Here is a 26,254-nt window from a genome sequence, read left to right on the forward strand (position 1 = left end):
ACGCAATAGAAAATAGGCATTCTATTTTCCCGAAAGCGCCGAATCCGAGAGGGACCCAAACCCATCTCAACCCTGCAAACACCACCACGTTTGTAAATGTGCTAACACCACTAAGTGTACACCACCATGTGTATGTGTGTTGGCTTTTCATAATTATTTCCCAAAGGATGTTAGCCACTCAACTTGCCACGCCACTCGATCCTAGCAACGATGCAAAGTTAGATCACTCGAGTGATACTAGATGACCGATATGCAAACAAGTTTACCCCTCTTGATAGTATGGCCATCTATCCTAAGCTCGGTTATAAACTTCTCTACACACCTATGACCGGTGAAATGAAATGCCCTAGGTTATACCTTTGCCTTGCGCATTCCATTCCACCTCCTCCAATGTCGATGCAACACATGCACCAATACGATCAACAATGATATGATCCACTTCATATCATTACATGATCATATTGGTTCATCGATCTTGACTCTACTTGCTCTTCACTGTTACCATCATCCATTGGCGCCAAGTCTTGCTCAAGCTTCACCGCCACGCGGTCCATCACTCCAAAGCCTTCGACTTGCCCTTCACGCTTGCAACCGGTCCATCAAGCCAAGTTTTGTCTTGATCTTCTCCACCTTGATCACATGACTCAATGTCATGTCTCATGTGCATTTAAGCTCCTTCATCATCACATGTGTGAGCTTTGCAACATTTCCAAGCCATTTTCACCTTCATGGCATATGTTGCTCACACACATGTACCTGTGGACTAATCACCTGTGTATCTCACATAAACACAATTAGTCCACTTAAGTTGTCACTCAATTACCAAAGCCAAACAAGGACCTTTCATGCGCAATGACCAAGAGATGCTAGCAATGTTTGAAAAAAATAGGGCAACCAGAACATGCTTGTTGACTGTTGCATATCATAGTCCTGGTACTCAGCCTGTGCTTCCTGATTGGGAGTCTGGTAGCCCAAGGAAATCTGTTGAGCCCCCATTCACTCCTTCAATTGTTTCTCCAAGCATAGCAGAACCAAGCCAGTCATCTATGTCTCAGCCACCCAAAGCAAGGCAGCCATTCAAGTCTCAGTCACCTAAACCAAGGCAAACATCCAAGTCTAAGCCACCCAAACCAAGCCAACTTGAGTTCCTGGCTAACCCAAATCCAATGAATGAGCATATGGGGATTGATGATGAAGGCTTGTATATTGATCTTGGTCCCAACCACCCTCCACCTTCTACCAGTTCTCAGAGCCAAGGGGGGAGTAAAGAAAGGGAAGAAGAAATAGATGAATCCTCTGATGAGGAAGTTGCTGATAGGGATGAGGAGTGTGCTGAGTCAGGTTCTGATGATGAAACCAGTGATGAGGAAGATGAGGAAGTAGAAATAGGTGAATCCTCTGATGAGGAAGTTGCTGTTGGTGATGAAACACTTTATGCTACCAGTTATATGATGGATGAGTGAACTGTTAGTTTCTTTGTCTTAATGTCATTATGAACCATGAGAAGCATTCATTCATTCATCTATTCATTCATGCATTGATTGATCCATACATCCATGAAAACTCACACACACACACACACACACACACACACACAACAGCAGCCTACTTCTTGAAAATAGCATACAAAGCAAGCACCAAGCACAAATACACAAGTTTTTCAATCCTCCTAAGCTGCTGCTGCACCCTCTTGTCCATTGGTGCATGGCCTTCAACTACAGTTGCCTGGGAACCTTCCTGCAAGATGGCCAGAGGAGGAGCTGTGGGAAAACCACCAGGTGCTACCACTGCCTGCAGTGGAATTGCTTGGATTGGTGTAGTTGTCTCCCCCATCTCATCCTCCCACTGATAGTACTGACATCCTCCAATCTGAAATCCAACATAGAGACTGAGCAAAGAGGGAAAGACAAACAATGTTGACCAAAGAGAAAAGCACAAACCACGAAATAAGGGCACTTGTGAAAGGCCCGATTGGGGTTGCCCCTGGTCATCGAGATGAAGTGATTGGCGAGCACATTGCAGTTCAGGCAAAGTACACGCCACCTTGGCGCACCACCATAGCTGCTGCTACCTTGTGACATGGCTGTCAAAGAGAGAGGGCTCAAGAGAGTGGCAACTCCCTGGCCTTTGGCGCCAATATATAGGAGGAGAAGGGCAGGCTCTTTGGCGCCAAATCCCTGTCCTTTGGCGCCAACAGCGACGTCTCTGGCGCCAAAGCCAATTGGCCTGGCAATGGCACAGGGGAAACGAAAAAGTTCAGACACCCATACAAGCCTAAGGGCAACTGAGTCATTCTCCAGAGCCGTTACCCACCGTTAGGAGCAAATGCCGACGGAATGGCGTGAGGGAAAAGAAAAGTTCGAGCGAGGGCATGTAGGTGACGACCAACTTTTGAGGGGTACGCAGAAGTGTGGCATCTTTTTAAGGGTACACAGGTAAAAGCCTCTCAGCTCTTGCTCTCATCTTGGAATGGCATGCTCAGCTATTAGATGGTGTTGTTACAGACATAAGTGAAGTGTCATTTTTTTTTCAAATATGTAGAAACAAATGCACATGTTTTTTTAGAAAAAATGCACATGTTTTGTTGCATCTATCATATGGGCCCATCGAACCAGGAAGCTGGTACATTTGGGCCGAGATTAGGTTCACTGCTGCTAGGCCATGAGCAGCGCTGGGCCTCGCGGAGCACGCCTCACATCGCGGGCGCTCGCATACGAGTGGGGCCCGCCTCCGCAGTTCGTCACCTCCTCCATCTCCATCCTCCCAGGTCCCCAACCTGGCATAAAACCTCGCTGTCTCCGACCACATTACTCACTCACTCGTTAGTTTTAAGTGTGAGGCCACCGCGTGTGGACAGCGGTGGCGCATGCGAGGCGAACCCTCTGAGGCTACTCCCTCCAAATCCGCCATTGCTGCCGCTTGTTCCCACTCACGGCGGCCCGTGACCGCACCACTGAAACCCATAGCCCTTGGGAACAAAGACGGCGGCGATGAGGAAGGGCGGTTGGCCGTCCTCGGATCCGCGGCTTTGCGGGGCCACCCCTCTCCCCTCTCCGCCGTGCAACGTCGTATTGGAAAAGGAATCGGTATCCTATTCGGGCTCGTTTTCTAGTATTATCATATATTATTGAAATAGGTTTTGTTTAACAGAACTCATGTGCTAAGGATGAAAACGAACGGAAACGAAGAGAAAATACCTCTGCCATTTTCGTTTTCATATTTTTTGACGGAAACGAGAGTGGGAGCCGGATAGCCAGGAGCGGAAACGGTAGCGGGATAAACGGTAATACGAAAACAGGTAAATAGATCGAAAAATAGATGGAAACGGATGGTAAGCGGGAACTTACACCGGGATTACGTGCCACATGAACCCTCACACATATTAAAGTTAATAAACAATTCCTTTGCAAAAGGAGTGAATAAATAAATAAGTTAAGACACCTCAGAAATCACGGACTAATCTGCTCATTAGCTTGCTTACCGTTGGTGCGTGTGCTGCTGATACTAGGCGCGTCAGCGCCTGTACTGCTACCTGTGTGATGTACGCCTACACGGCAGGGCTGCATGCCACATGGGCCACGGCCACACACCAGCAATTAATACGTTTTTTTTTTGAAACACAATAACACAACATGGAAAAGTTCGCACTAGCAGTAGCAGGCTTCCTAAGGGTGCAGGATACGGAAGTTAGGCTTAAAAATTTTCACCCTAAATTATTATATCGAATCTTACGGTACATGCATAGAGTATTAAATATAGACGAAAAAAAACTAATTGCACAGTTTGATTGGAAATCACGAGACGAATGTTTTAAGGCTAATTAGTCCATGATTAGCCATAAGTGCTACAGTAACTAGCATGCGTTACCGATGGATTAATTAGGTTTAATAAATTCGTCTCGCTGTTTCCAGACAAGCTATGTAATTAATTTTTTTTATTAGTATCCGAAAATCTCTTCCAACATCCCTGAAATATCCAATATGACGTTCAAAAATTTTCATTTCGCGAACACCCATAGATGAATATAGATAGGCCGAACCAGGCCTCATGTTTATGAAGCAGGCCAGCAGGTTATCACGATAAGCTGTAAACGGGATGAAAACGGGATTATCCTGATCAAAAACGGTATTCCGTAAATATGGACGGAAAAAACCCTCATCCTGTTTTTTTATCCCGGTCTCGGTGCATCCCGTCCGTTTCTAGTCCCGTTTCTGTATTTTCCCGAAAAAATGAAAACGGTCGGAATAAAATGGTAAACGGTTGCGGACGGAACTGGATCCATCCCGTCCGTTTTCAACCTTAGTCCTAGGCTCCTAGCTGTATTCACGTAGGCATAGACTCGTCTGAAATCCAAATTACTGGATGTCGCACCAATAATAACTTCGGCTGTCCGTTTTCTATCCCTATAGTTTTTTTTGCAAGGAGAAATACAAAGCCAAAACGTGTTCGTATAGGACACGTGGGGCCTTAGTTTCCAAAACAAACATAAAAGGAATCCGATCGGAACATCTTGTATTTGATTAGGATTCATAGTTATATTCAGCTTATTTGTATATGACATGTGGGGCCTTAGTTTCCAAAACAAACATAAAAGAAATCCGATCAGAACATCTTGTATTTTGATTATGATTCATAGTTATATTCAGCTTATATGAAGATGACATACATATATGTCATATATACATACAAGAAGAGAGACAATTTCCATATTCACAGAGTTAGTTAGGGGAAGATGGATTAGAAAAATAGATGGACAAAAAAAAATGACCGAAAATTTTGTCTTATTTATTATTAGGTATAGAGGTATAGATATATCAGCATGTTCGCTTGTTAGTTTCAGTTAGGACTTATCAGTCATGGTACAGTATTTTTCTCTCACAACAAACCAGCACCAGTCGGGCTTATCAGTCCAGAAACCAACCAGCGAACAGGCTGATAGATTGAAGTGTTTCCTGGCTTTTTACTGTGCATATCGTTCTGAACCTTACAAATTGTTACCAGCCAGCCATCTAATCAATGCCTTAGCCATGAAAGAGTAAATCTTACAAGTTTATTTAGAAATGCTTTTCATTTTGCAGCAGTGTAGGCCACGGATTTTTTTTTTTTTGGTAAAGTTCTCACAATCTCTGGTAGCAGTTTCAGAAATGGAGAGCTACTTTTGTAAAATTAGTTTAATTTTGCTTTGATGACAGGACAAATTCGAGCCAATTCTGTAATTCAAGAAGGCTTTTTGCACATTTTGTTCGCATTATTTTGGCACCGGAAATGTTGTATACTGTATAAATTTGATCTAAAGTTGATTAATACTACATTATTTTGGCACTGGAATTGTTTGTGGAAAAATAATATTTCTTGCTATTGTAGTGTTAAAATAAGTCACCAAGTTTTGCAAGAACACATATTGCTAGGTTTTATGTTTATATAGGGTGTGTTTCTTGCCAGAGCCTGGACAGCATGATAAGCCTGACTAATCAAGCTTGCACGCCCGGGATAATAGGAGAAAGCCATTTGTTTGGTTTGCCTGGCCATCTAAGAGCAACTCAAAAGCTCTCCAACTGAGCTCCTATTCAGCCTGACGAGGAGTTCTCATTTTTCTCTCTGAGCCTCTAGACGTAAGGCACTTAAATGAGGCTGATGACAAAGATGTACTCCCTCCATTCTAAATTATAATTCGTTTGACTTTTTTTACCTTAAATTTGACCGTTCGTCTTATTTAAAAAAATTACATAAATTTTTGAATAAGACGAGTTATCAAACTTTGGGTAAAAAAAGTCAAATGAACTATAATTTAGAACGGATTTAGTAACAATTTAAGTGTGGCTAACAAAGATGTAAGGCACTTAAATCTTTGTGTTAGCACTTGTAGCCAAGTGCGGCCAATATAACGAAGATGTAAGGCACTTGCTAGCCAAGTGCGGCCAATATAACGAAGATGTAAGGCACTTGCTAGCCAAGTGCGGCCAACTGGAAACACCCGCCCCTTGTGTTTTCACGGAGCCGGCTTGATGAGCGTGGTCAGTGCAGTGCATTCACGAAGCCAGGCTACATGCACGATCACGGTCACCACGGAGCCATGGACGACCGGCTGCTCCTTCGTCAGCATCGGGCGACGGCTGTGCACGTTAAGCTACCTATCACAGTAATGTGCAAAACTAAAACGTCACACTTTACAGGTTGGAGACGGTTTCTTGTTCATTTATACAGCACATTTCAAGTTTTTGACATAAAAAGAGTTCGTGTCGACCACATCTTCCAGCATGGATTCCCCAGATCGGTTGGTGCTGGATCGATATCCAAAACCAGCCTCGCATGCCTCGGAGGCATGGCGCAGAAAGCCATCGCCGTGCGAACCGCAGGAAGCCCGGAAAACGCATCCCGCCCCAAATCGGCGGCGAGGCGCGGTGAACCGGTAGCCACAAACGCGGCGCGGGCCAGCGATTCGGCGCCGCCCAGCCACACCCTGCACCACGTTCCACTTCCACGCCGCCGCGTCAGCGACGCGCGGCACGCGCCCCACTCCGTACCCCAATCCGCGACCTTTGGCCTCGCCGGCGTCGACGTGGCGCCTCCGCGTTCCTACGTGCCACCCTTATCCACAAGTACTTTACCCCAAATGACGGAAACGCCCTCTCACCGTCCCCACGTTCCGAGGACGGAGTGTCGGATCCACCTGGGCCCACGCTCGTCTTTTCCAAGCCCACTCCCACCCACCTCGTGCAGGAAAAAACCGGCGATAAACTTGAGCACCTGACCTGATGCAGCAGGCGGCGGCGGCGACAACGCCGGCGAGGTGGCGGTGCGTGGGGGACTCGTCGCTGGCAGGCCACGGCCAGCAGCACCTAGCCGGCGTCGTCCGGCTCGGCGTGGCGCGGCGTGCGTCCATTGGGGCTGTCTGGACTAGCAGGCTGGGTCCAGTGCGAGCTCTCGTCTCCGAGGCCGCCGGCGAGCGGGCGGCGGAGGGCGAGGAAGAGGGTGCCGCGGTGAGGCTGTTCGTGGGCCTCCCCGCGGACGCGGTGGTCTCGGACGGCCGCGGCGTGAGCCGCCCCAGGGCCGTCTCGGCGGCGCTGCGCGCGCTCAAGCTGCTCGGCGTTGACGGCGTGGAGCTGCCGGTGTCCTGGGCCGTCGTGCAGCCCGGGTCCGGGGGCTGGTTCGAGTGGGCCGGGTACCGCGCCGTCGCCACCATGGTCCGCGACGCCGGGCTCGACCTCCGCGTCTCGCTCCGCACCGACGGCGACGCGCTCCCCGAGTGGGTGGCCGATGCCGCGGACGCCGACCCCGATATCCTCTTCACCGACCGGTCCGGGCACCGCCGCGTGGGCTGCCTCTCCTTCGCCGTCGACGAGCTCCCTGTGCTCGTCGGCAAGTCGCCGCTCCAGGCCTACGAGGCCTTCTTCCGCAGCTTCGCTGACGAGTTCGAGGACTTCTTGGGGTCAACAGTTACGGTAAGAGAGATCCAAGAACACAGCACACTTCATCTCATTTCTTTCTTTTCTTTCTCTCTTTATTGTAAAAGGCTCTTCCTTGATTACTTTTCTTGGTTCATTCATGGTATAGGATGTGACTGTGAGCCTGGGTCCTAACGGCGAGCTCCAGTACCCGTCATACCCGCCGGGGAACCAGGGCTCCCATGGCTACGCCGGCATCGGCGAGTTCCAGTGCTACGACAAGTACATGCTGGCCCGGCTGAAGCGCCACGCCGAGTCGTCGGGGCAGCCACTGTGGGGCCTGTCAGGCCCACACGACGGGCCGCGGTACGACGAGTCGCCGGAGTCGTCCGCCTTCTTCAGGGAGTCGGGGGGCTCGTGGAGGTCCGCGTACGGGGAGTTCTTCCTGTCCTGGTACGCCGGGGAGCTCCTGGCGCACGGCGACCGCGTCCTGGCTGCGGCGTCCAGGGCGTTCGGCGGCAAGCCCGTGGCGCTGTCCGCCAAGGTGCCGCTCCTGCGCGGTTCGAGCCCCGTCGACGCCACCGCGGGGCTCCACGGCGGGTACGGCCCGGTCGCGGAGATGTTCGTGCGGCACGGGTGCGCGGTGATCGCGTCGGGCGTGGAGGCGCGGCCGGACGCCACGGCGGAGGAGAGCCTGGCCCGGGTCAAGGTCGCCTGCGCGGAGCACGGCGCGCGTCTCGCGGCGGAGAGCGCGCCTCTCGCCGTGGCGCGCGACGGCGCCGGCTCCGGGGGCGGCATCTGGCTGTCCGCCGGGCGCACCCGGCCGTTCCAGTTCACGTACCAGCGGATGGGCGCGGAGTTCTTCTCGCCGGCGCACTGGCCGCTGTTCGTGCGGTTCGTGCGCGCGCTGGAGTGCCCCGAGGAGGCCCATGAGGACGACCTGCCGGCCAGCGCTGACGGCGGCGAGCGGCTCACCGTGCCGTCCGCATCCGCGTCCGCGGCCGACCCGCTGGGCGAAGCCGCAAGGGAGGTGCAGACCGTGTGAATGGCAAGGCAAGGCTTTTGTCGCGTATTTCTTGATGTATAGTAAGAGTAGGCTGGGCAGTAAATAAATTTGAGCTGCTGTGAGATGATGAGCTGATACTTTTATCAGTGGGAAGTGGGAACCATGAGCGGGAGTGTATCACTACGTACTGATGCATTGGTATATCTTTTCAACGTGCTAACGATGTATTGTTCTTGTTGTTGCGTTGAGAAATTGTGCATCGTGGTGTTCCCTGAAGGATCACAAGATGAGATATTTCTGCTCCAATGATTATGGTTATGGCATATCATTTTGTCATGTTGGTGGCGCAACCAGAATGCCATACTGTTGGTGCGGGTGCGTGGTGGTGGCGTCCGCACGAAGAATATGGTTGACGTGCGTGGAAATTGTCCTCTGAACGCCTACGTTGAACAAAGGAAATCATGATTTCCTTGTGGCTATATAACCTATCTAAATTAAATATTTTGCTACTAGTTCATGTTTAAATATTACTCCAAAAGTTTTGGAGGAAAAAAAGTCAAAACCGTCGACTGAACGAGACGTTTTATCACAATGCCGCTTCAACAGTTCAAACCGTGGACGTTTTCAAGCCGTTAAGATTAAGAATCTGCATGATGAACTTGTAGACAAAACACACTGACTAAACATTAAAACTCAAAAACTCGTACAGCGTAATCACGCCTGCATCACACTATCACTGGAAGCCTCTATTCTCACGAACTCATCAGCTCACCGATGGCCACACAAGCACAAGCCATTTTCCACACACTAGACTTTGCCAACACCGGCAAAGAATTGCATATATATTGAAATTCAGAGGAAAAATAAACTAGGCGGCGGAACAAGCAGGGACCAACTAGTTGTAGTATTCACACCGCAGCTCATAATCATTTTATATGACTTCTTCTGGTGGTATGGTAGTTTCCAGCCCTCCTTCTCCAGGCCATCATGAATGCTATCCTGCTATCAGCCTTGGCCATGCTTCTGCAGATAGACGAGGCCAAAAGCATAGTTAGAAATAAAGGTGGAGAGGGCAAATGTTTGCTTGCCAAAGCAAATCTGCCATGCTTATCAGCTATGATACAGTGTTTTTCTCTCACAACAAAACAACATCAGCCGGCTTATAAGCCACAGAAACGATTAAGCGAACGTGGTGTATTTTTCTGTCTTCAAAGTTCAAACGGGAAAGAAGGGAATTCTTAGTTATGAATGTGTTTAGCCTAATAGGATGCTCAGAAATGGCAACTGTGGAGACTGAGGAGCTTCATCCTTAACATTGGAAATTGAATGTTCAACAGAATTTTATTGATGACTCAACAGATGTATACAGTAATGAAGATCATTAGAGGGACAAATGCAATGGCCTATTTGCTTTTGAATCTAAAAACATCTACAGAAAACATCAATAGGATATGCACAGACCCAAGACAGTCAGATATCCCTAAGGTTTGGTGAAGGTTTACTATCACCATCGTAATGGTCAGAGAGTTCTGCAGCTGAGACCACTTTGAAGAGCGCCAGCTGCTAACAGCTTCCATAGCACATACCAATGAGACTAAGAGCCTATTCGCTGGTTGGTTTCTGGACTGATAAGCCCGGCTGGTGCTGGTTTGTTGTGAGAGGAAAACACTGTACCATGGCTGATAAGCCCTGGCTGAAACCAACAAGCGGACAGACTGTAAGAACACCGAGAAAGAAAACTAGACATTCAGTATGAAGTAAGAAAAGGAGGATCTTGGGCCTTAAATTATGGTCTTATGGACCAAATGCGTGTCCATAATATATTAATATAAGCAAGGGGAATAGAGAAGGAGAAAAATCACCTTGCCTCATTCGCAGGCAATTTTTGTATCAAAACTGCTCAGACAAATTGCAAAAGCTTGAAATGCCGATATTGGATAACGGTAGTCCATGGTGAACAAGTCTTTCCCAATCTTTCCAAATTGGAGAATGACCTTGTCATTCTCTTGGTTCCCTGGTCCATTGTCATCAGAAGCCACCAACTGAAAGTTTTTAACCGAGGCAACAGTGACCCGCCCACAGAAATTCAGGCACCAACACTGCAGTTGTTCATGCCACCTAGGAGACTTGTTCTTCAGCACCAACCTATCCGAGCTGGATGACTGCGATGTTGAACTGTCTATCCGAGCTGATTTAGATCTGAAGAATAGAATTGATGGGAAAGAGTCAAGGCTGCTAAGTGGAAATTCAGTCTGTGTAGGAGCTTTCCCTCCTTCCTCAACAGCTGATGCAGGGATGGAATCCATAACACAGTTCATCCTTCTTGGACCTCTGCAACAAGCAAGCAACAGGACAGTTTCATGTTGTCAACTCATGTACTAAAATCTAAGCACCTCCTTCAACTGTTACACATGAACAGTTTAAGTGAGGCCATTGACCTACCAATGCATTTGCAATTATCACCACCAAATTCTTTGCACCCAAGATTCACATATAAAGAGCTTATTCCTAGTAAAGGGTAGGCAACTATGTTTACCAAAACAAAAGTCCAGATTTAATTTGTCGTAGCAAGACAGTCAATGACCATACCTGGAGCCCAGAACATTCAGCTCGTAAGAAATATGTGAAACAGGATAATTCCCAGCAGGAACTCTAGGGGAGACCTGGTTCAAACCAACCACACGTGCAGAGTGACTCTTTGAGACCACAGCTCCATCATATGGTGGATGAGCATCATAGACAGTGAACTTTGTTCCAAGGAAGTTTGATCTGTTCAAAAGAAAGTTTGTTAGTAGACCTTTTAGCTATACCTTGATCCATGAAAACAATTCAAGCAATTTAGTCTGAAGTACATACTAATATAGAGGACGTCTATAGCAGCAAGAAAGATGAAGACAGCAAAGTGTGTATTATTTGACATAATGTTTAAGAACAGTTGACGATAGGGATTTGCGCAACGCAAAAGAAAAAAAGTAGTTCTCATATATTCCACAGACTGAAATGTGACAAAAGAAAAAAAAGAAAACAATGCTGTTGACAGTTGACACTTTAACTGAAACAACCTGTAGTGTAACTAAGGGTATTGGCTATGTGTATTGTATTAAAAGCTAGCAAAAATAATAGCTTTAACGTATTCCAACATCATATCCCAAAAGCTGACCTTAGCTTGCCAATATAGGTGCTACTTCCCTTTGACATATCAACCTTATCAAGAGAAATTAGGTAGTCCGTGCACGTGGGCTTACGACACTTGCGTGCAGCAAGTAGGAACTTTCCATCATCAGCCAATGCTGCAACAGAATTATTCCAAACTTAGTAAATAATCCATACTATGTGGGTGTAGTTCTAGTAGACAGATAAAAAAAAGCATACCTTCTGTCAATCCAATATACAGATAATATGTCTGAGTAGTTCGATTCCTCCTGATGAAACATTTAAGAGTGCCATCCCTTGGGCCAGGCTGAAAGTCATGTGATAACAGTACAAGTACTATTAAGTCAGAATAATTTGTCTTCAAACATTAATTATAAGCAAAATGTAACCGTACAAGTACTATTAAGTCAAAATGTGAAGAATTCTTAATGAAATGGAAAAAACAAAATATAATACATTTAAAATGGCCTTTCATGCTGAACTTGTCAATGACTGCAATAACAAGGAAATGGGCCATCCAGTATAATCATCTGATTTTTCACGTCATTGATACATAACGTGTTATGACCAAGTTTGTTTTCTCAACAACCCTCCCTAATCTCAAAGCACATAATTCATGTAAGTAAGATCGTGATTTGTGTAGCCATCCAACCAGGGGGGGGGGCAGTGACCCCTCCCTATTATGGGGAGTCGGGGCCAGTGCCCCCTCCCTAACTGGCTGCCTAGGGCTTCCCCAATGCAGTGGCTATAGAAGTAGCCCTAAAATCCATGTAGGATTGAATGCCATGTTAGTAGATGCTCTAGAGGTGTCATAGTGACCCGCAGAAGCTACATATGCTTATAGAGAGAGAAGGTGGTCCATACGAGAAAAGAAGAGGGAGATAAAATAAAAATGACACATGATAAAAGAAAAAAAACTTTTGAAGTAGTGATAGTTTGTATTGTGTGAATAGTAGTCTCAATATTTTATAGTCTCTGTGGACTACTTTATTTGTACTAAAACCACTAAGAGTATTACCCTCCATTGCTCGTGCCCTAACACTCCCCCCCTTAAAAAGGAGTCTACTTTTTTGGGGGGGAAAGTACTGTGCCTCGCACCCCCCCCCCCCCCCCCCCCCCCCCCACACACACACACACAAAAGAAAAGAAAAGAAAAGCTAGCATTTCTAGCACCGCCTCTGCATCCAACATTAGGAGCTTCTCAGCGTCAGATGATTCAAAACCACCCATAATATGATCACTGAGGCTTCCTGTGAAACAGATTGGCCATTCCTTAAGAGCACAGTATACAGACATCCAAAAACGTGAATGATTCAAAAAGGCATAGAGCACCCAGGGCACTCCCATTGCACGAAACTATTAGCAGTTTCTATAGCATAGGACATCGCACCAAGAAACTATCCTTCCCAGTGCAAGATTTTCTACGGGAGAGGCCATAAGTAGTGATAAAAACCATATTCACTCTCCCAATGGGCTACGAGTAGTTTCTTATCCATCGATAACCGTGAAAACCCAGTTTCTTAGTTAGACCTGGTTTCTTAGAAAATTTCTCTCTCTCCTCCTTAAATCACTTGCCACATCAGCAAATTGCCTACGTGGCAGTGCAATTAATACCTATAGAAACTACCATAGCTTTTGCATTATGAGTGCCCTCGTGAAGCACAAGCAATGATTCAACGAAGGCATGAAGGACCATTCATGAAGCTCAAGCAATGATTCAACAAAGGCATGATTTTTCCTTAACCGCTTCACCAAACTAATAATTCATACAATAACTGAGTACTGTACTAAGCAGTAAGCATCATCAACAATCAAGATGGTAATAGAACAATTTGTACAATGAGGATGGCCGAAGAGCACAGACCTGCTTAAGCGAGATGGGGAACGTGAGCTTCCCTGACACCTCCGGGACGCGCACGGCCTCCTTCATGATGCCCCTCCAGGTCCGGCAGACGCCGGCGCATGACACCACGTCCTTGCGCGCTGGCCACCAGCTCTCAGACGCCTCGATCCTTACCAGCACCTCCCGCAGGAGCTCGGGGGGCAGCTGCGACCAGCAGCTCTGGTCCATCGCCTCCGACGGCCCCGCGGCCGCCGCCCGCGACGCGTTCCCGGCGGAGCGGTGAGACCGGGACCGCAGGCTGTGCCGCGAGATGCTCCCGAACTCGTCCCTCATGTCCTGAATCAGGCTCCTGAACGACATCTTTCTGCTGCACTGTCCTCACCAAATCAGCACCAGCCTCCAGTTCCAGGGATGACACGCCAAGAATCTCCCACCAACTGACACCACCAAATCTCACATCTATGAGCAGCAGTAATGGCAAATTTGATAGTAAAATCCATGTCGTCAACATTTCGAATAAATCTCCAGAAAGGAAAGTGGGTTAACCATAAGATTCACCACACGCAGAGGAGGAACCAACCTGTGCCTAGAGCGTGCTGTCCCCCATGGCGTCGTCCATCCAGGAATCCTTCTATTTAACGCAACAAGGCACGGAATTGACCAGGAGCTAGGCCCAATTCCTCGCCTTGGCGCCTGCAACAAGCAAGAATCACGGGGCACCAGAATCCAGCTCGATAAAATACTGCCTGGAGCAAGAGGCACCCGAATTCAACTCGCCCAAGAAAGCGCTTGCAGCAAGAAAACACAGACCACCCTTCCCTCGTCTCCAATTGGCCTAAAAAAAGGCACCGACCGAAATGAAATGACCCGCGAATAACCGGTGAAGAGATTCTTGGTCTGTGGAGAAGAGAGGAAGAAGCAAGAAATAATTCCAATAAAAAGGAACAGAAAGGAGTCACCTTTCGCAGATTGGAACGGGGGAGTAGGTGCCTGGAATTTTTTTATTAGGTGGTGGTAGCGTAGGAACAGGTGGGGAAATGGCAAGCTGTCATGGATGGAGAAATGGAATTGGGGGAGCTGATGGGATGAGCATGAGGTGAAGGGCTTCCCCTCTTTTCTGCTGGCTGCCTTTGTCTGGGTCTCGCGTCTCGGCGGCTGAAAATGATGGGTGGGCATCCATGTACTACCTACCGACCCATCCATTCTAGGCCCCCCGTTTCATTCACATGATCACATCCAATGATCATTAGCACACTAATAAAAGTAAAGGAGGGAATTAGTAGGAGGCAAGGACAGACGGATTAATACTTTGGCTGTTTGGCATGCATGACACTCTGTCCCATGTCACTGTCACACTCATCAGAGACCTTTGTCAGCAAGGCCAGGGAACGAGGGTGCGTTTGGTTGGGTTTTTGCCTTTGGCTTTTGGCCCTAAAAATCAAAAGCCTAATTAAAGGGGCTGTTTTTGGATGCTGCTTTTTTTTAGAAGCAGCTGCTTTTCTGTAGTACATTTTTAAAAGTTGGTTTGACCTTGCTTTTGGCTTTCTGCTTTTCGAAATTGGTGGAATAAAAAGCTCTTCCATAGTTGTTTCAAGAGAGATAAAGATAGAAGGTATATTTTATACTTGTTTAACCAAACAGTTTTCAGTTTTTCTACAGCTCACAGCCTACAGCAGTTTTTCTATAGCTCACAGCCCACAACAGCTTTTTCTTACAGCCACAGCACAACCAAATACACCCTGAGTCATCTCCATCATAGGACTATTGCCATTGCCCCCAATCTTTCCCCTAGTGAATAGAGTGGGATTGAAGCACAAGAAAAGAAACTTGTAAAGATTTTGCAACCGGTTCGGCTGCTCCACATTTGGCTGATGTCGGCTGGGCTGCTCCTACTGCTACAGGAACCGAAATCAACCGAGCAAGCAGCCCATCAGCCAGCAGCAGCCGAAGCAGTTAATCCAATTCAAATTTCTGACAGCAACCAATTCAATTCAAATTCCGGCGGGAATCAACAAATGACGCCACAACTTGTGTGCAGATATCAAACTGATAAAAGAAAACTGACATCTGCAATCTTCTTCTAGCCAACTACCCATTACAATGGTTAATTAGTCATCACCAAATATTTCCAAATGTCTACAGTCCTCTACATCTACAGTAGCCATTACAACAACATTGCAACAGTCTACAGTCTACAACCTCTCAAATACCACAACATTACAACACATTGAGTACTCTACTAATGGCACAACTACAATATATTACAAATTGGCATAAATGGAGACTTTACAAAATTTGTAGCCCGACATCACGAAGGCAGCCAGACATGCATTCCAAAGATAGCAGCAGTGAACAACAGCAGCAATCAAATGCATGCAAAGTCTCCAGGACGTAGAAGAGGCTCACCTCTCTAGGCATCAAGGATTTTGGGATGACCCTGCAGTCAAGAAAAGAGGGGAAACGGAAAGGCACATCAGTTTATTTGTAGCATAAGCAGTCGAGCAGGTGAAAACAGCAGACCATGGCCTTTCCCATTGCAGGAAACTGGGAAGCCAGGGATAGCTCAGGCTAGGCACGCCACAGCAAGAGCCTCAGGCTATCCGCACTCATCGACCTCTATTTTCATCTCTAAAAAGGAATATTCTATTCTAGTCATCGAGATTCTCTACTCTATATCTATTTCTCCCGCACCCGTGTTATCTCTATCCCATACTCTATACCCACTATTCCCTATTTTATTTCCCTCACTCCCCTTTTCTCTCTCTCCCTAACTCTCTTTCTTTCTCTTGCTACAGTGTTTAGCGCCGTACGGACTGGCCGCTGCCTGCAGCGGTGCGCTGTGCGGCCGGAACGCGCGACAGCGTTTGCAGGCGCGTTTGCAGGGCTGCGGTGCGGCTGTCCAGGCGCGCGCGCGCGTTTGCAGACGCTTTTACCGCTCTGCGGTGCGGATAGCCTCAGGCCCTCTAGAGAGAAGCAGACTAGGAATTCATGGTAGATATATTTCCCAGCCCGATCTGTAACTATGCTGAGCTACATAGGCAAACTGACTATCTCCGCTGAAAAAATAAAGCTTTTGTTTTAATTCTACCAAGAATACGCTTCTGCTACAGTCGTTACTTGTTTTAACAAGAGCTAGATCTACGAGTTTTAGATGTGTGCTAACAGACACTTAGTTTGCCCATATTATTAACAACAAAGAAATGGTATTGCGGTTACCTGCAACCAAAAGAAAAGCCCACGCAAAAGAGCGAATTGCTCAGCAAGATCCGAAATTCAACAAACAAAGAGGTGTCAGCTAGTACTGTAATCACATGCGTGCGTCTCAGGCCACTTGGAGACAACATAGCATAACAGGTAAGTTAAAACAAACCGATTGAGAAGCCAACACAACTCATCATCGATATAATTGGTACAGCAGCCTCAGTGTACATACATGTGCACTACATAGCCCATAGTCCCATGGCGATCTAATCTCGCACTTCTGACATGTCTTCACTTTCAACTGATGACGCCCATGTTGAGAGGTTGTAATCTACACCCCTATGAATATTCCTCACCACAACCCTTCGTTCGTTTTCGCCCTCCACAAAATTGTATAGAGCAAAACATGCAATTACCACCTTCACTTGCTTAGGTCTCACATAATTTAGGACTTCAGACAGAATGTGCCACCGAGCTTTCAGCTTCCCGAACGACTGTTCCACAACATTGCAAAGCCTTGAATGCTGGTAGTTGAATTTCTCCATATATCCATCCGCCTCTCTCGCTCTGAAGTCATCCAGATGGTATCTTGTATTCTGATATGGCCCCAAAGATCCTGCGCGCACGGCGTATCCAGAGTCCACCAGGTAGTATCTTCCTGCAATTCATCAAGTCATTTCACCCATTACTCACAAAGGTACTCTTACAAACTGACAACGTAGTCAACGATAATGCAATATTGCCTGTTGTGGGATACGGGTAATCTGGTCGTCCCATATAATACGTCAGAACCGACATGTCATGAGAAGACCTCGCTGATCCCGAACCAACATATGTGAAAAGCCCGTCCATGTCCACTATTAAAAGGTCCTTGTGTGGTTTTGGTAATTAAGTGACAACCTAGGTGGACTAATTATGTTTATGTGAGATACACAGGTGATTAGTTGAAAGGTCCTAATATGGCTAGAGGGGGGGTGAATAGCCTATTTAAAAACTACAAATCAACTAGAGCAATTTGATTAGTAAGACAAATAGCGAAATGCAAACTTGCTCTAGCTCTACAAGGGTTGCAAGCAACCTATCCAACAATTCTAGTTGCAATGATCTATTGGCACACAATCTACTTGACCACTACTCACTAAGAGCTCTCACAAATGCTACACTAAAGAGCTCCACTAGATATGTTTAAAGCACAAGGCAAGCTCTCAATTCTAATTACACTAAAGAGCTTGCTATATCTAGTTTGCGGAAATGTAAATGAGTAAGTGAGACGATTATACCGCCGGGTCGTGGAGTGAACCAATTACACGATGAATATATAGCCAATCACCGGGGGAATGCGAATGACAAGAGACAACCGATTTTTCTCCCGAGATTCACGTGCTTGCCAACACGCTAGTCCCCGTTGTGTCGACCAACACTTGGTGGTTCGGCGGCTAAGAGGTATTTCACAAACCTCGTCCACACGATAGGACACCGCAAGAACCGACCCACAAGTGAGGTAACTCAATGACACGAGCAATTTACTAGAGTTACCTTTCGGCACTCCGCCGGGGAAGGTACAACTCCCCTCACAATCACAGAAGGCGGCCACGAACAATCACCAACTCGTGCCGATCCTTCACCGCTGCTCCAACCGTCTAGGTGGTGGCAACCACCAAGAGAAACGAGCGAAATCCGCAGCGCAACACGAATACCAAGTGCCTCTAGATGCAATCACTCAAGCAATGCACTTGGATTCTCTCCCAATCTCACAATGATGATGGATCAATGATGGAGATGAGTGGGAGGGCTTTGGCTAAGCTCATAAGGTTGCTATGTCAATGAAAATGTGCAAGAGAGCTCCCTTGAGCCGGCTATGGGGCTATATATAGAGCCCCCATCAAATAGAGCCGTTATACCCCTTCACTGGGCAAAACGCGCTCTGACCGGACGCTGGCCCTCAGCATCCGGTCGTCCGATGGACGCCACGCGTCACCAGCTTCAAACGTTGTTCGTCAGATTTCAACGGCTACGAAGCTGACCGGACGCTCCGGTCAAAACTGACCAGACGCTGAAGCCCCAGCGTCCGGTCGTTTCCAGTAAGCTCCCCGAGGCATATTTTTCCGACCGGACGCGTCCGGTCCACCTTGACCGGACGCAGCTAGCGTCCGGTGCTCAACCCTTAGCCACTGTGCAGACATGTCAGTTTGACCGGACGCAGAAACCAGCGTCTGGTGCATCTCAGGTCCAGCGTCCGGTGCAACACCGAAACTGGCGACCTCTCTGCCAGCTCGACCGGACGCAGCCTTTCAGCGTCCGGTCGCTAAGTGACCCAGCGTCCGGTCAGTAGACCGACGCCAGCATCATTTCGACCAACTCCATTTCAACTCTAACTTCTTCACCCTTGCTCAAGTGTGCCAACCACCAAGAATTTTGCATCCGGCGCAATAGAAAATAGACATTTCATTTTCCCGAAAGCGCCGAATCCATCTCAACCCTGCAAACACCTTGCGCACATGTGTTAGCCTTTTTTCACAAATATTTTCAAGGGTGTTAGCACTCCACTAGATCCTAAATGCATATGCAATGAGTTAGAGCATCTAGTGGCACTTTGATAACCGCATTCCGATACGAGTTTTACTCCTCTTAATAGTACGGCTATCTATCCTAAATGTGATCACACTCACTAAGTGTCTTGATCACTAAAACAAAATGGCTCCTATATTTTATACCTTTGCCTTGAGCCTTTTGTTTTTCTCTTTCTTCTTTTCCAAGTTCAAGCATTTGATCATCACCATGCTATCACCATTGTCATGATCTTCGTCATTGCTTCATCACTTGGAGTAGTGCTACCTATCTCATAATCACTTTGATAAACTAGGTTAGCACTTAGGGTTTCATCAATTAACTAAAACCAAACTAGAGCTTTCATTAGTCCACAAGTACATGTGTGTGAGCAACATATGCCATGAAGGTGAAAATGGCTTGGAGATGTTGCAAAGCTCACACATGTGATGATGAAGGAGCTCATTGCACATGAGACATGACATTGAGTCATGTGATCAAGGTGGAGAAGATCAAGACAAGACTTGGCTTGATGGATCGGTTGCAAGCGTGAAGGGCAAGTCGGAGGCTTTGGAGCGATGGACCGCGTGGCGGTGAAGCTTGAGCAAGACTTGGCACCGATGGACGAATGCAATGGTGAAAAGCAAGTGAAGTCAAGATCGATGAACCAATATGATCACATGATGATATGAAGTGGATTATATCATTGTTGATCATGTTGGTGCATGTGTTGCATCAACATTGAAGGAGATGGAATGGAATGCGCAAGGCAAAGGTATAACCTAGGGCATTTCATTTCACCGGTCATAGGTGTGTAGAGAAGTTTATGACCCGGTTTAGGATAGATGGCCGTACTATCAAGAGGGGCAAACTTATTTGCATATTGGTCATCTAGTGCCACTCGAGTGATCTAACTTTATATCATCGCTAGGATCGAGTGGCGTGGCAAGTTGAGTGGCTAACACCCTTAAAAATATTTGTGAAAATATGCTAACACATGTGCATAAGGTGATACACTTAGGGGTTGGCACATTTGAGCAAGGGTGAAGAAGTTAGAGGTGAAAAGGAGGTAGTCGCGCTGGTTACAGAGCTACCGGACGTGTCCGGTATGGTGACCGGACACGTCCGGTATTCGGCGACGTACTCAACGACCGGACGCGTCCGGTCGCCACACCGGACGCATCCGGTGTGAATCAGCAAAGACGGTGTTCGGTGGAACAGTTGATTGGATGCTGGCAGCGTCCGGTCGTCCGTGGGTACTCACTATACTCGACCGGATGCTGAGGCTCAGTGTCCGGTCAGTTTCTAACAGACGCGTCCGGTCGGCCATGGAGGCTTACTAGACTCGATCGGACGCAGCGGCTGAGCGTTCGGTCGTTTTGTGCTGAGCGTCCGGTCGTCATGTCAGAGAGCCGTTGGAGGCAACGGTTGGACACGTGGCGGTCTGGCAGCTACCAGACACGTCCGGTATAGCGACCGGACACGTCCGGTATTCGTGTTCGGTGCATCCGGTGCAGCGTCCGGTGCTGCGTCCGGTCGTCCCGATTTTTGCCCAGTGAAGGGATAACGGCTAGTTTAGCCCTTAGGGCTATAAATAGAAGTGGTGTTCGACCATGGCCGGTGCTGAGCACACTAGAGCCTTGGTGGCTTGTGTGGTAGTGCTTGGGAGCCCTCCATCTCACACATACTTGATAGTGATCATCCGATTGTGTGAGTGAGCGATTCTAGTGCGATTGCATCGTGAGGTTGCATCGAGTGGTACTAGGTGATCGAGTTGTAAGCCAGTGGTGCTTGTTACTCTTGGAGGTTGCCACCTCCTAGATGGCTTGGTGGTGGTCTCCGTCGAAGCCCGCAAGAAGCTTGTACGGCGCTCCGGAGAAGTGCTTTGTGAGGGGCATTGTGCTCGCCCCGCGGGAGCCACGAAGAGCAACTTTAGTAAAGCGTGTCATTGAGCTACCCTCACTTCCGGGGTAGGTTCTTGTGGCGCCCGATGTGCGGGCTTGGCGGGTGATGCCAATTAGCCGCCGAACCACCAAGTGAGCGGTCGACATAACGGGTACTAGCGTGTTGGCAAACATGTGAACCTCGGGAGAAAAATCATTGTGTCAACCTTGTTCTTCCCGTTGGTTTGCATCCCCGTTACACAAGCTTGTGATTACTTTCATATACATTGAGCTTGTGTTGTTGCTTTTGTAATTATTTAGCTTGTGTAGCTTACTAGTTACCTTCTTGCTTGTGTAGCATAGAAGTAGCTCCCTTGCATGGCTAATTTAGTTTGTGTAACCTTGTTAGTCACATTGCTTAGTTTGTGTAGCTAAGTATTTGCGCTCTCTAATTTGGCATTGGTTGCCTTGTTATTGAACATTGCTAGTGAGCATTAGGTGACTTTGTGCTTTTGCTTACTAGCATGTGTAGGAGCTCCCTTGTTGCTTAAAGTACTAGTGGCATAGGTTTGTGTGACCTTGCTCCTAGAATTGGTTAGGTGAGCTTTAGCTAGCCTGGCACCTTTGTTACATGATTAGTATCTTTGAAAGGTGCTAGAGAACATAGATAGAGGAGTGCAGTCTTGGCTAGACCGATAGTTATAATTCCGCACTTGTTTCGGTTAGCTGACGCAATTAATTTTAGAAAGGACTATTCACCCCCCTCTAGTCACCATCTCGACCCTTTCAATTAGTATCAGAGCTAGGTCTCTCATTTATGGTCTTCACCGACCTGAGAGGATGACGTCTAATGGGCTAGATGTTTGTGAGGCACATATTTTTGATGGCACAAACTTTGCACTTTAGAAAAATCACATGCTTGATCATTTTCGTGCAAAGGGACCTAAATTTTGGTGGGTTGTCATAAGTGGCCTCACCCATGTCTTGGACTATAGAAATCTCGCCAAAGCTTAAAGAGTTCTCTATGAATTTGATACACATGCTTGTTATTTTCTAATGGATGCTTTAAGCTTTGATTTGATGAAACAAGTAAACATCAAGGGAACCACTCGTGAGATATGGGAGTCCATCAAGGAAACCTTCGGTGATTCCTCCACATGGGATGATGGAAAATTCAAGAAGGAGGATGAGCCCAAGAAGGAGGTGCATGAGTGTGTTGAGCATAACCACAATTTGGTGATTATGGAAGATTGCTCCATCTCATGGTCAAGTGATGATGATGATCGATCTACCACAAGTTCACTTGACAAGGTTGATGATGATGCCACAAGTGTTGCAAGTGATGATGCTACCCCATGCACACTTGATGGTGATGATGGTTCATGCTCAAGCCATGATGAAAATGCCACTATAAGCTCTCCAACTACATCACCACATTGCTTCATGTCACAAGGTGACACCAAGGTATCAAATGATAATGTGGTTGATCATGTTAATTCATATGATGAGCTTGTTAGTAGACTTACTAGCATGACCATGTCTTTAGAAAATGAGAAAGCTAAAACATTGAACTTAGAAAATGAAAACTCATTTCTAAAGAACTCTTGTGAAGAATATAAGAAATTACTTGATGCTTATAAATCTTCACATGATGAGCTTAAATTAAATCATGAGATACTACTTGCATCTCATGATGAATTATTAGAACAACATGCTTCTCTCATTAAAATGTTTACCAAGAAACTTAAAAATAATGAGAGTTCATCACATGGGTCAATTGATCAGTCACATATTATTGCTAACCCTTGTGATGTAGGCAAGAAGCATGTATCTACCTCTTGTGATGATTTATTAGATATGCCATGCTCTTCACATATAGATGCTTGTTCTACTTCTATGTCTTGTGAGACTAACCTTTTGAAGGAGAACAATGAGCTAAATGAACAAGTGAAGAAATTGAGCAACAAGTTAGAGAGGTGCTACAACTCTCAAGTCACCTTTGAGCATATATTGAAGACTCAAAGAAACTTTTGTGACAAGAGTGGAGTCGGCTTCAAGACTAGCAAAGTCAATCATCAAGAAAGCCGCAATGACATAAGTGGCATTGGCTTCAACAAGAGCAAGATCAAGGGCAAAAGATGGGGCAAGAGAAGATATGAAAGAGAGATGAAGAAGCAAGAACAAGAGAAGCTCTCTCATTTCATGTGCTTCAAGTGCCATGAAGTGGGATATCTTGCAAATGGTTGCCCCAATAAAGAAAAGCTCAAGTTGAAGAAAGAAGAAGAGAGGCTAAGGCATGTGAAGTGCTTCAAGTGCCGCACTTAGGGTCATCTTACCTCAATGTGCCCAACCAAGCAATTGGTGAAGCAACAAGTGAAGCCTCAACCAAAGCCACAAGTTGAGCAAGAGAAGACACCCCAAGTTCAAATCAAGATCAACCATGAAGATGATGGTGATTTGATGATAAAGAAGAAGAAAACAAGAAGGGGTGGAAAGGCAAGGCATCCAATGTAAACTCAAGATGCCAAGATGATGAGCGAGAATAAAGATGAGAAGAAATATCATGCTCATATCAAGTGCTTCAAGTGTGGAAGTGTGGGACACTTTGCCTCTAAGTGTCCTACCAAACTTGAGAAGAAGGCTCAAGCAATCCATGAGAGGCAAGGCAATGAGAAGCATCACATGAGCAAAGAAGAGAAGGCTTAAGCAAAGAGAAAGTGCTATTTATGCCGAGAAAGGGGACACATGGCATATTCATGTCCCCTAGGTGATATTTCTAAGCCTATTTCAATTGTTGATAATAATATGTTTAGAAAGGATGGTAATGGTACCTCTATGGTTGCTATTGCAAAACATCCCACTATTCATACTAAGGCGTTGCCTAAGTATGTTGTACCTAACTTGAGAGGACTCAAGATTATTTGGGTGCCATCAAAAAGTGGATGATTGATTATAGGTACCATCGGCATTGGAGACTTGATTCAATTGATCTCACATTATTCATCATACGTTGAATTAAGTTATAAAGCTTAGTGCACATCCGAACCTAATGCCAAGAGAAAATTGAGTGAAGTCCAAGCGCTACAACATACAAGTGTCATATTCAAGTTGTGATGATTCATTGGATTATTTGATGGCTTGCAAATATTTGAGTTGAAGCTTGCTAGTTGGATGATCATGAGCTAACCAAGGTATATCTTTTGTTGATCATTTCATTTGGGTGCATATGAGTTGATTGAATTGGATAAATATGCAATGTTGCTTGCTATGAGATGTTTGAATGGATAATTGCTTAGTAATCAAGTTTGGATTGATTTGTGTTGGATAAGTTCATAAGATGACATTTAGTAAGTGGTTTGAATGGATATATATCTTATGGAAGTATTCAAACAAGTTAGCTTCAAGTTTAATTCATATTTGATGAAGTATAGCTTAATTGTTGAAATCTGTCCTATAATTGAGAATCTAAGCTAGCTGTGATCTTAGCCACGTTTGAGTGATCAAAACTTATTGGATTGGCATAAAAATTGGTGTACATACTCTAGACTTATGGTATAAGATGCTGTACAATTTTTATGAGAATTGGATAGGAAATGCTTCGGTTTTGGAGTGGATCTTGTCAGCTATAGTGCAGCTGTTTTTAGCATGTAGCAGTGGTGGAAGAATTGAAATCTGGTAGCAATACAGAAGTCAAATGAAGCTAAAATTTTTACAGCTGCTAGGTAACTTAGTATTGCACACCTCCACCAAATTTAGTGGTATTTGGATTTGTACTTTAGGAGATATGCTTATTTTTTTGAAGGGTATAAAATCTGTCAGAAAAGTGACAAATATTGGATTGATCTAGAGTCACTTTGATTGAAAGGTCCTCAAATTGGAAACATGTTTATAAGTAATTGAGGTACCTAAGTTTGGTTTTGAGATGATCTAGAAGCATGACAAGCAAAGAGTACAAGGCTATTTGATTGTGGAGTGTACTTTGCACACCTTTGGCACTCAAGATAAAGATCAAGATCAAACTCAAGTTGAAGTTAAAGTTTAAGTTCTAGTGACTATTGGAAATCATTTGGTAGAAAGAAAATGACTTAAAAAAGAAGAAAGAAAATGACTTAAAGAAGGAATCAAGGTTACTCACCAAGTTAAATCCACCACTTGGATCAATCAATCAAGTTATTTCAAGTGAGTATCAAGAATGATTCTTGGAGAGAGGTCATTTCTCCCTAGTGTAGGGGCTTGCCGCCTATGTGTAGGTGAACCAAGTGTGGTACTTGGAAGGCTAACATGGAAGTGGTGATCCGAGGAATATTTGAGATGCTTAGTTGAAGCAATCAAAAGGGTTGATCAAGAAAAGCAAGCAACACCCAAAAGAGAGCTAATCATGATATTTAAAGTGGTATTCTCAAATTGATACTCTTATGCAAGCAAAGATCAAAAGATAAAGCAAGCCAACCACTACAAGAAAGTGCACTTGATCATAAGTGGTATTCATTTCATATGGGTGAAGAATGAAATTCAACATGGTATCTATTGGTCTTCACCAAGCTTATAATTGGACTTCACATTGCTATTGGAGTAATAAATTAGAATCTATGTGACTATCCTCTACTCCAACATAGCAAAGGTATCATTGTAATGTGCATGATCATTTTATCCCTTACTAGTATGCGGTTAGTGCATATAGTACATTCTTCATAGGATCATGCATAACAAATGAAATGTTTAAATTCATAGCCTACCACTATTGTTTGAATGATTACTTGATCTAGTGGTTAGTACATGAATTTGTTCATGAGCTAGTGAACCCAAGTACTTGACTCAATTTGGATTGCTAACAAGTGACAAGTACAACATTGGCAAGATAACCCTTGCAAGAGGTGTGAAGAAGCTTGTCATTGGTTCAAACCGGACTTGGAAGCTTAGGCAAATCAATTTAGTTCAAGTCAATCATAGAAGCTCATGATAGTGATAAGAGTACAAGCACAAGACAACAATGCAAATGGATATCTAGGTTGTATGTTTCAAGTGGTATCTAGACTCAAGCATTTCATCAAGATTTCATAAGTGATGTCTAGATCAACTCACAAGTGATATCCTATAAGTGGTACTCATAAAGATAGCAAATGTTCAAGAAATGGTCTTTATTGATAAATCCAACAAGTGGTTCCAAACTAGAAGATTCTTTCAAGTGGTATCTACTTCATACAAGTGGTATTACATCTATATATGATATCAACCA

The 26,254-nt window shown here is 45.6% G+C and overlaps 2 protein-coding genes across 4 annotated transcripts; one reads left to right on the forward strand and one right to left on the reverse strand.

Annotated features, from left to right (window-relative positions):
- The first annotated feature begins 6,273 nt into the window (after positions 1–6,273).
- Positions 6,274–8,734, forward strand: LOC136539931 (inactive beta-amylase 9-like). The gene is made up of 2 exons (XM_066531912.1): positions 6,274–7,442; positions 7,555–8,734. Exons 1-2 carry the CDS (start codon positions 6,756–6,758, stop codon positions 8,428–8,430), a joined length of 1,563 nt encoding a protein of 520 aa, XP_066388009.1. The 5' UTR covers positions 6,274–6,755; the 3' UTR covers positions 8,431–8,734.
- Positions 8,735–9,023: 289 nt separating this feature from the next.
- Positions 9,024–14,514, reverse strand: LOC136531600 (tubby-like F-box protein 6). Of its 3 annotated transcripts, none has more exons than XM_066524268.1 (8): positions 14,347–14,514; positions 13,968–14,222; positions 13,409–13,824; positions 11,764–11,851; positions 11,552–11,681; positions 10,981–11,160; positions 10,259–10,722; positions 9,024–9,414 (listed from the first exon to the last, which is right to left on the reverse strand). In XM_066524268.1, the coding sequence occupies exons 3-7, from the start codon at positions 13,745–13,747 to the stop codon at positions 10,260–10,262; spliced, it is 1,200 nt and encodes a 399-aa protein (XP_066380365.1). In that variant the 5' UTR covers positions 13,748–13,824; positions 13,968–14,222; positions 14,347–14,514; the 3' UTR covers positions 9,024–9,414; position 10,259. The 3 variants fall into 3 exon arrangements, with proteins under 3 accessions (XP_066380365.1, XP_066380359.1, XP_066380356.1); XM_066524262.1 differs by having other exon boundaries at positions 10,254–10,722; positions 13,409–13,846; positions 14,347–14,513; XM_066524259.1 differs by having other exon boundaries at positions 10,254–10,722; positions 14,347–14,512.
- Positions 14,515–26,254: the final 11,740 nt, after the last annotated feature.

The sequence above is a fragment of the Miscanthus floridulus genome, chromosome 2, assembly GCF_019320115.1.
Source record: "Miscanthus floridulus cultivar M001 chromosome 2, ASM1932011v1, whole genome shotgun sequence".
Taxonomy (NCBI): domain Eukaryota; kingdom Viridiplantae; phylum Streptophyta; class Magnoliopsida; order Poales; family Poaceae; genus Miscanthus; species Miscanthus floridulus.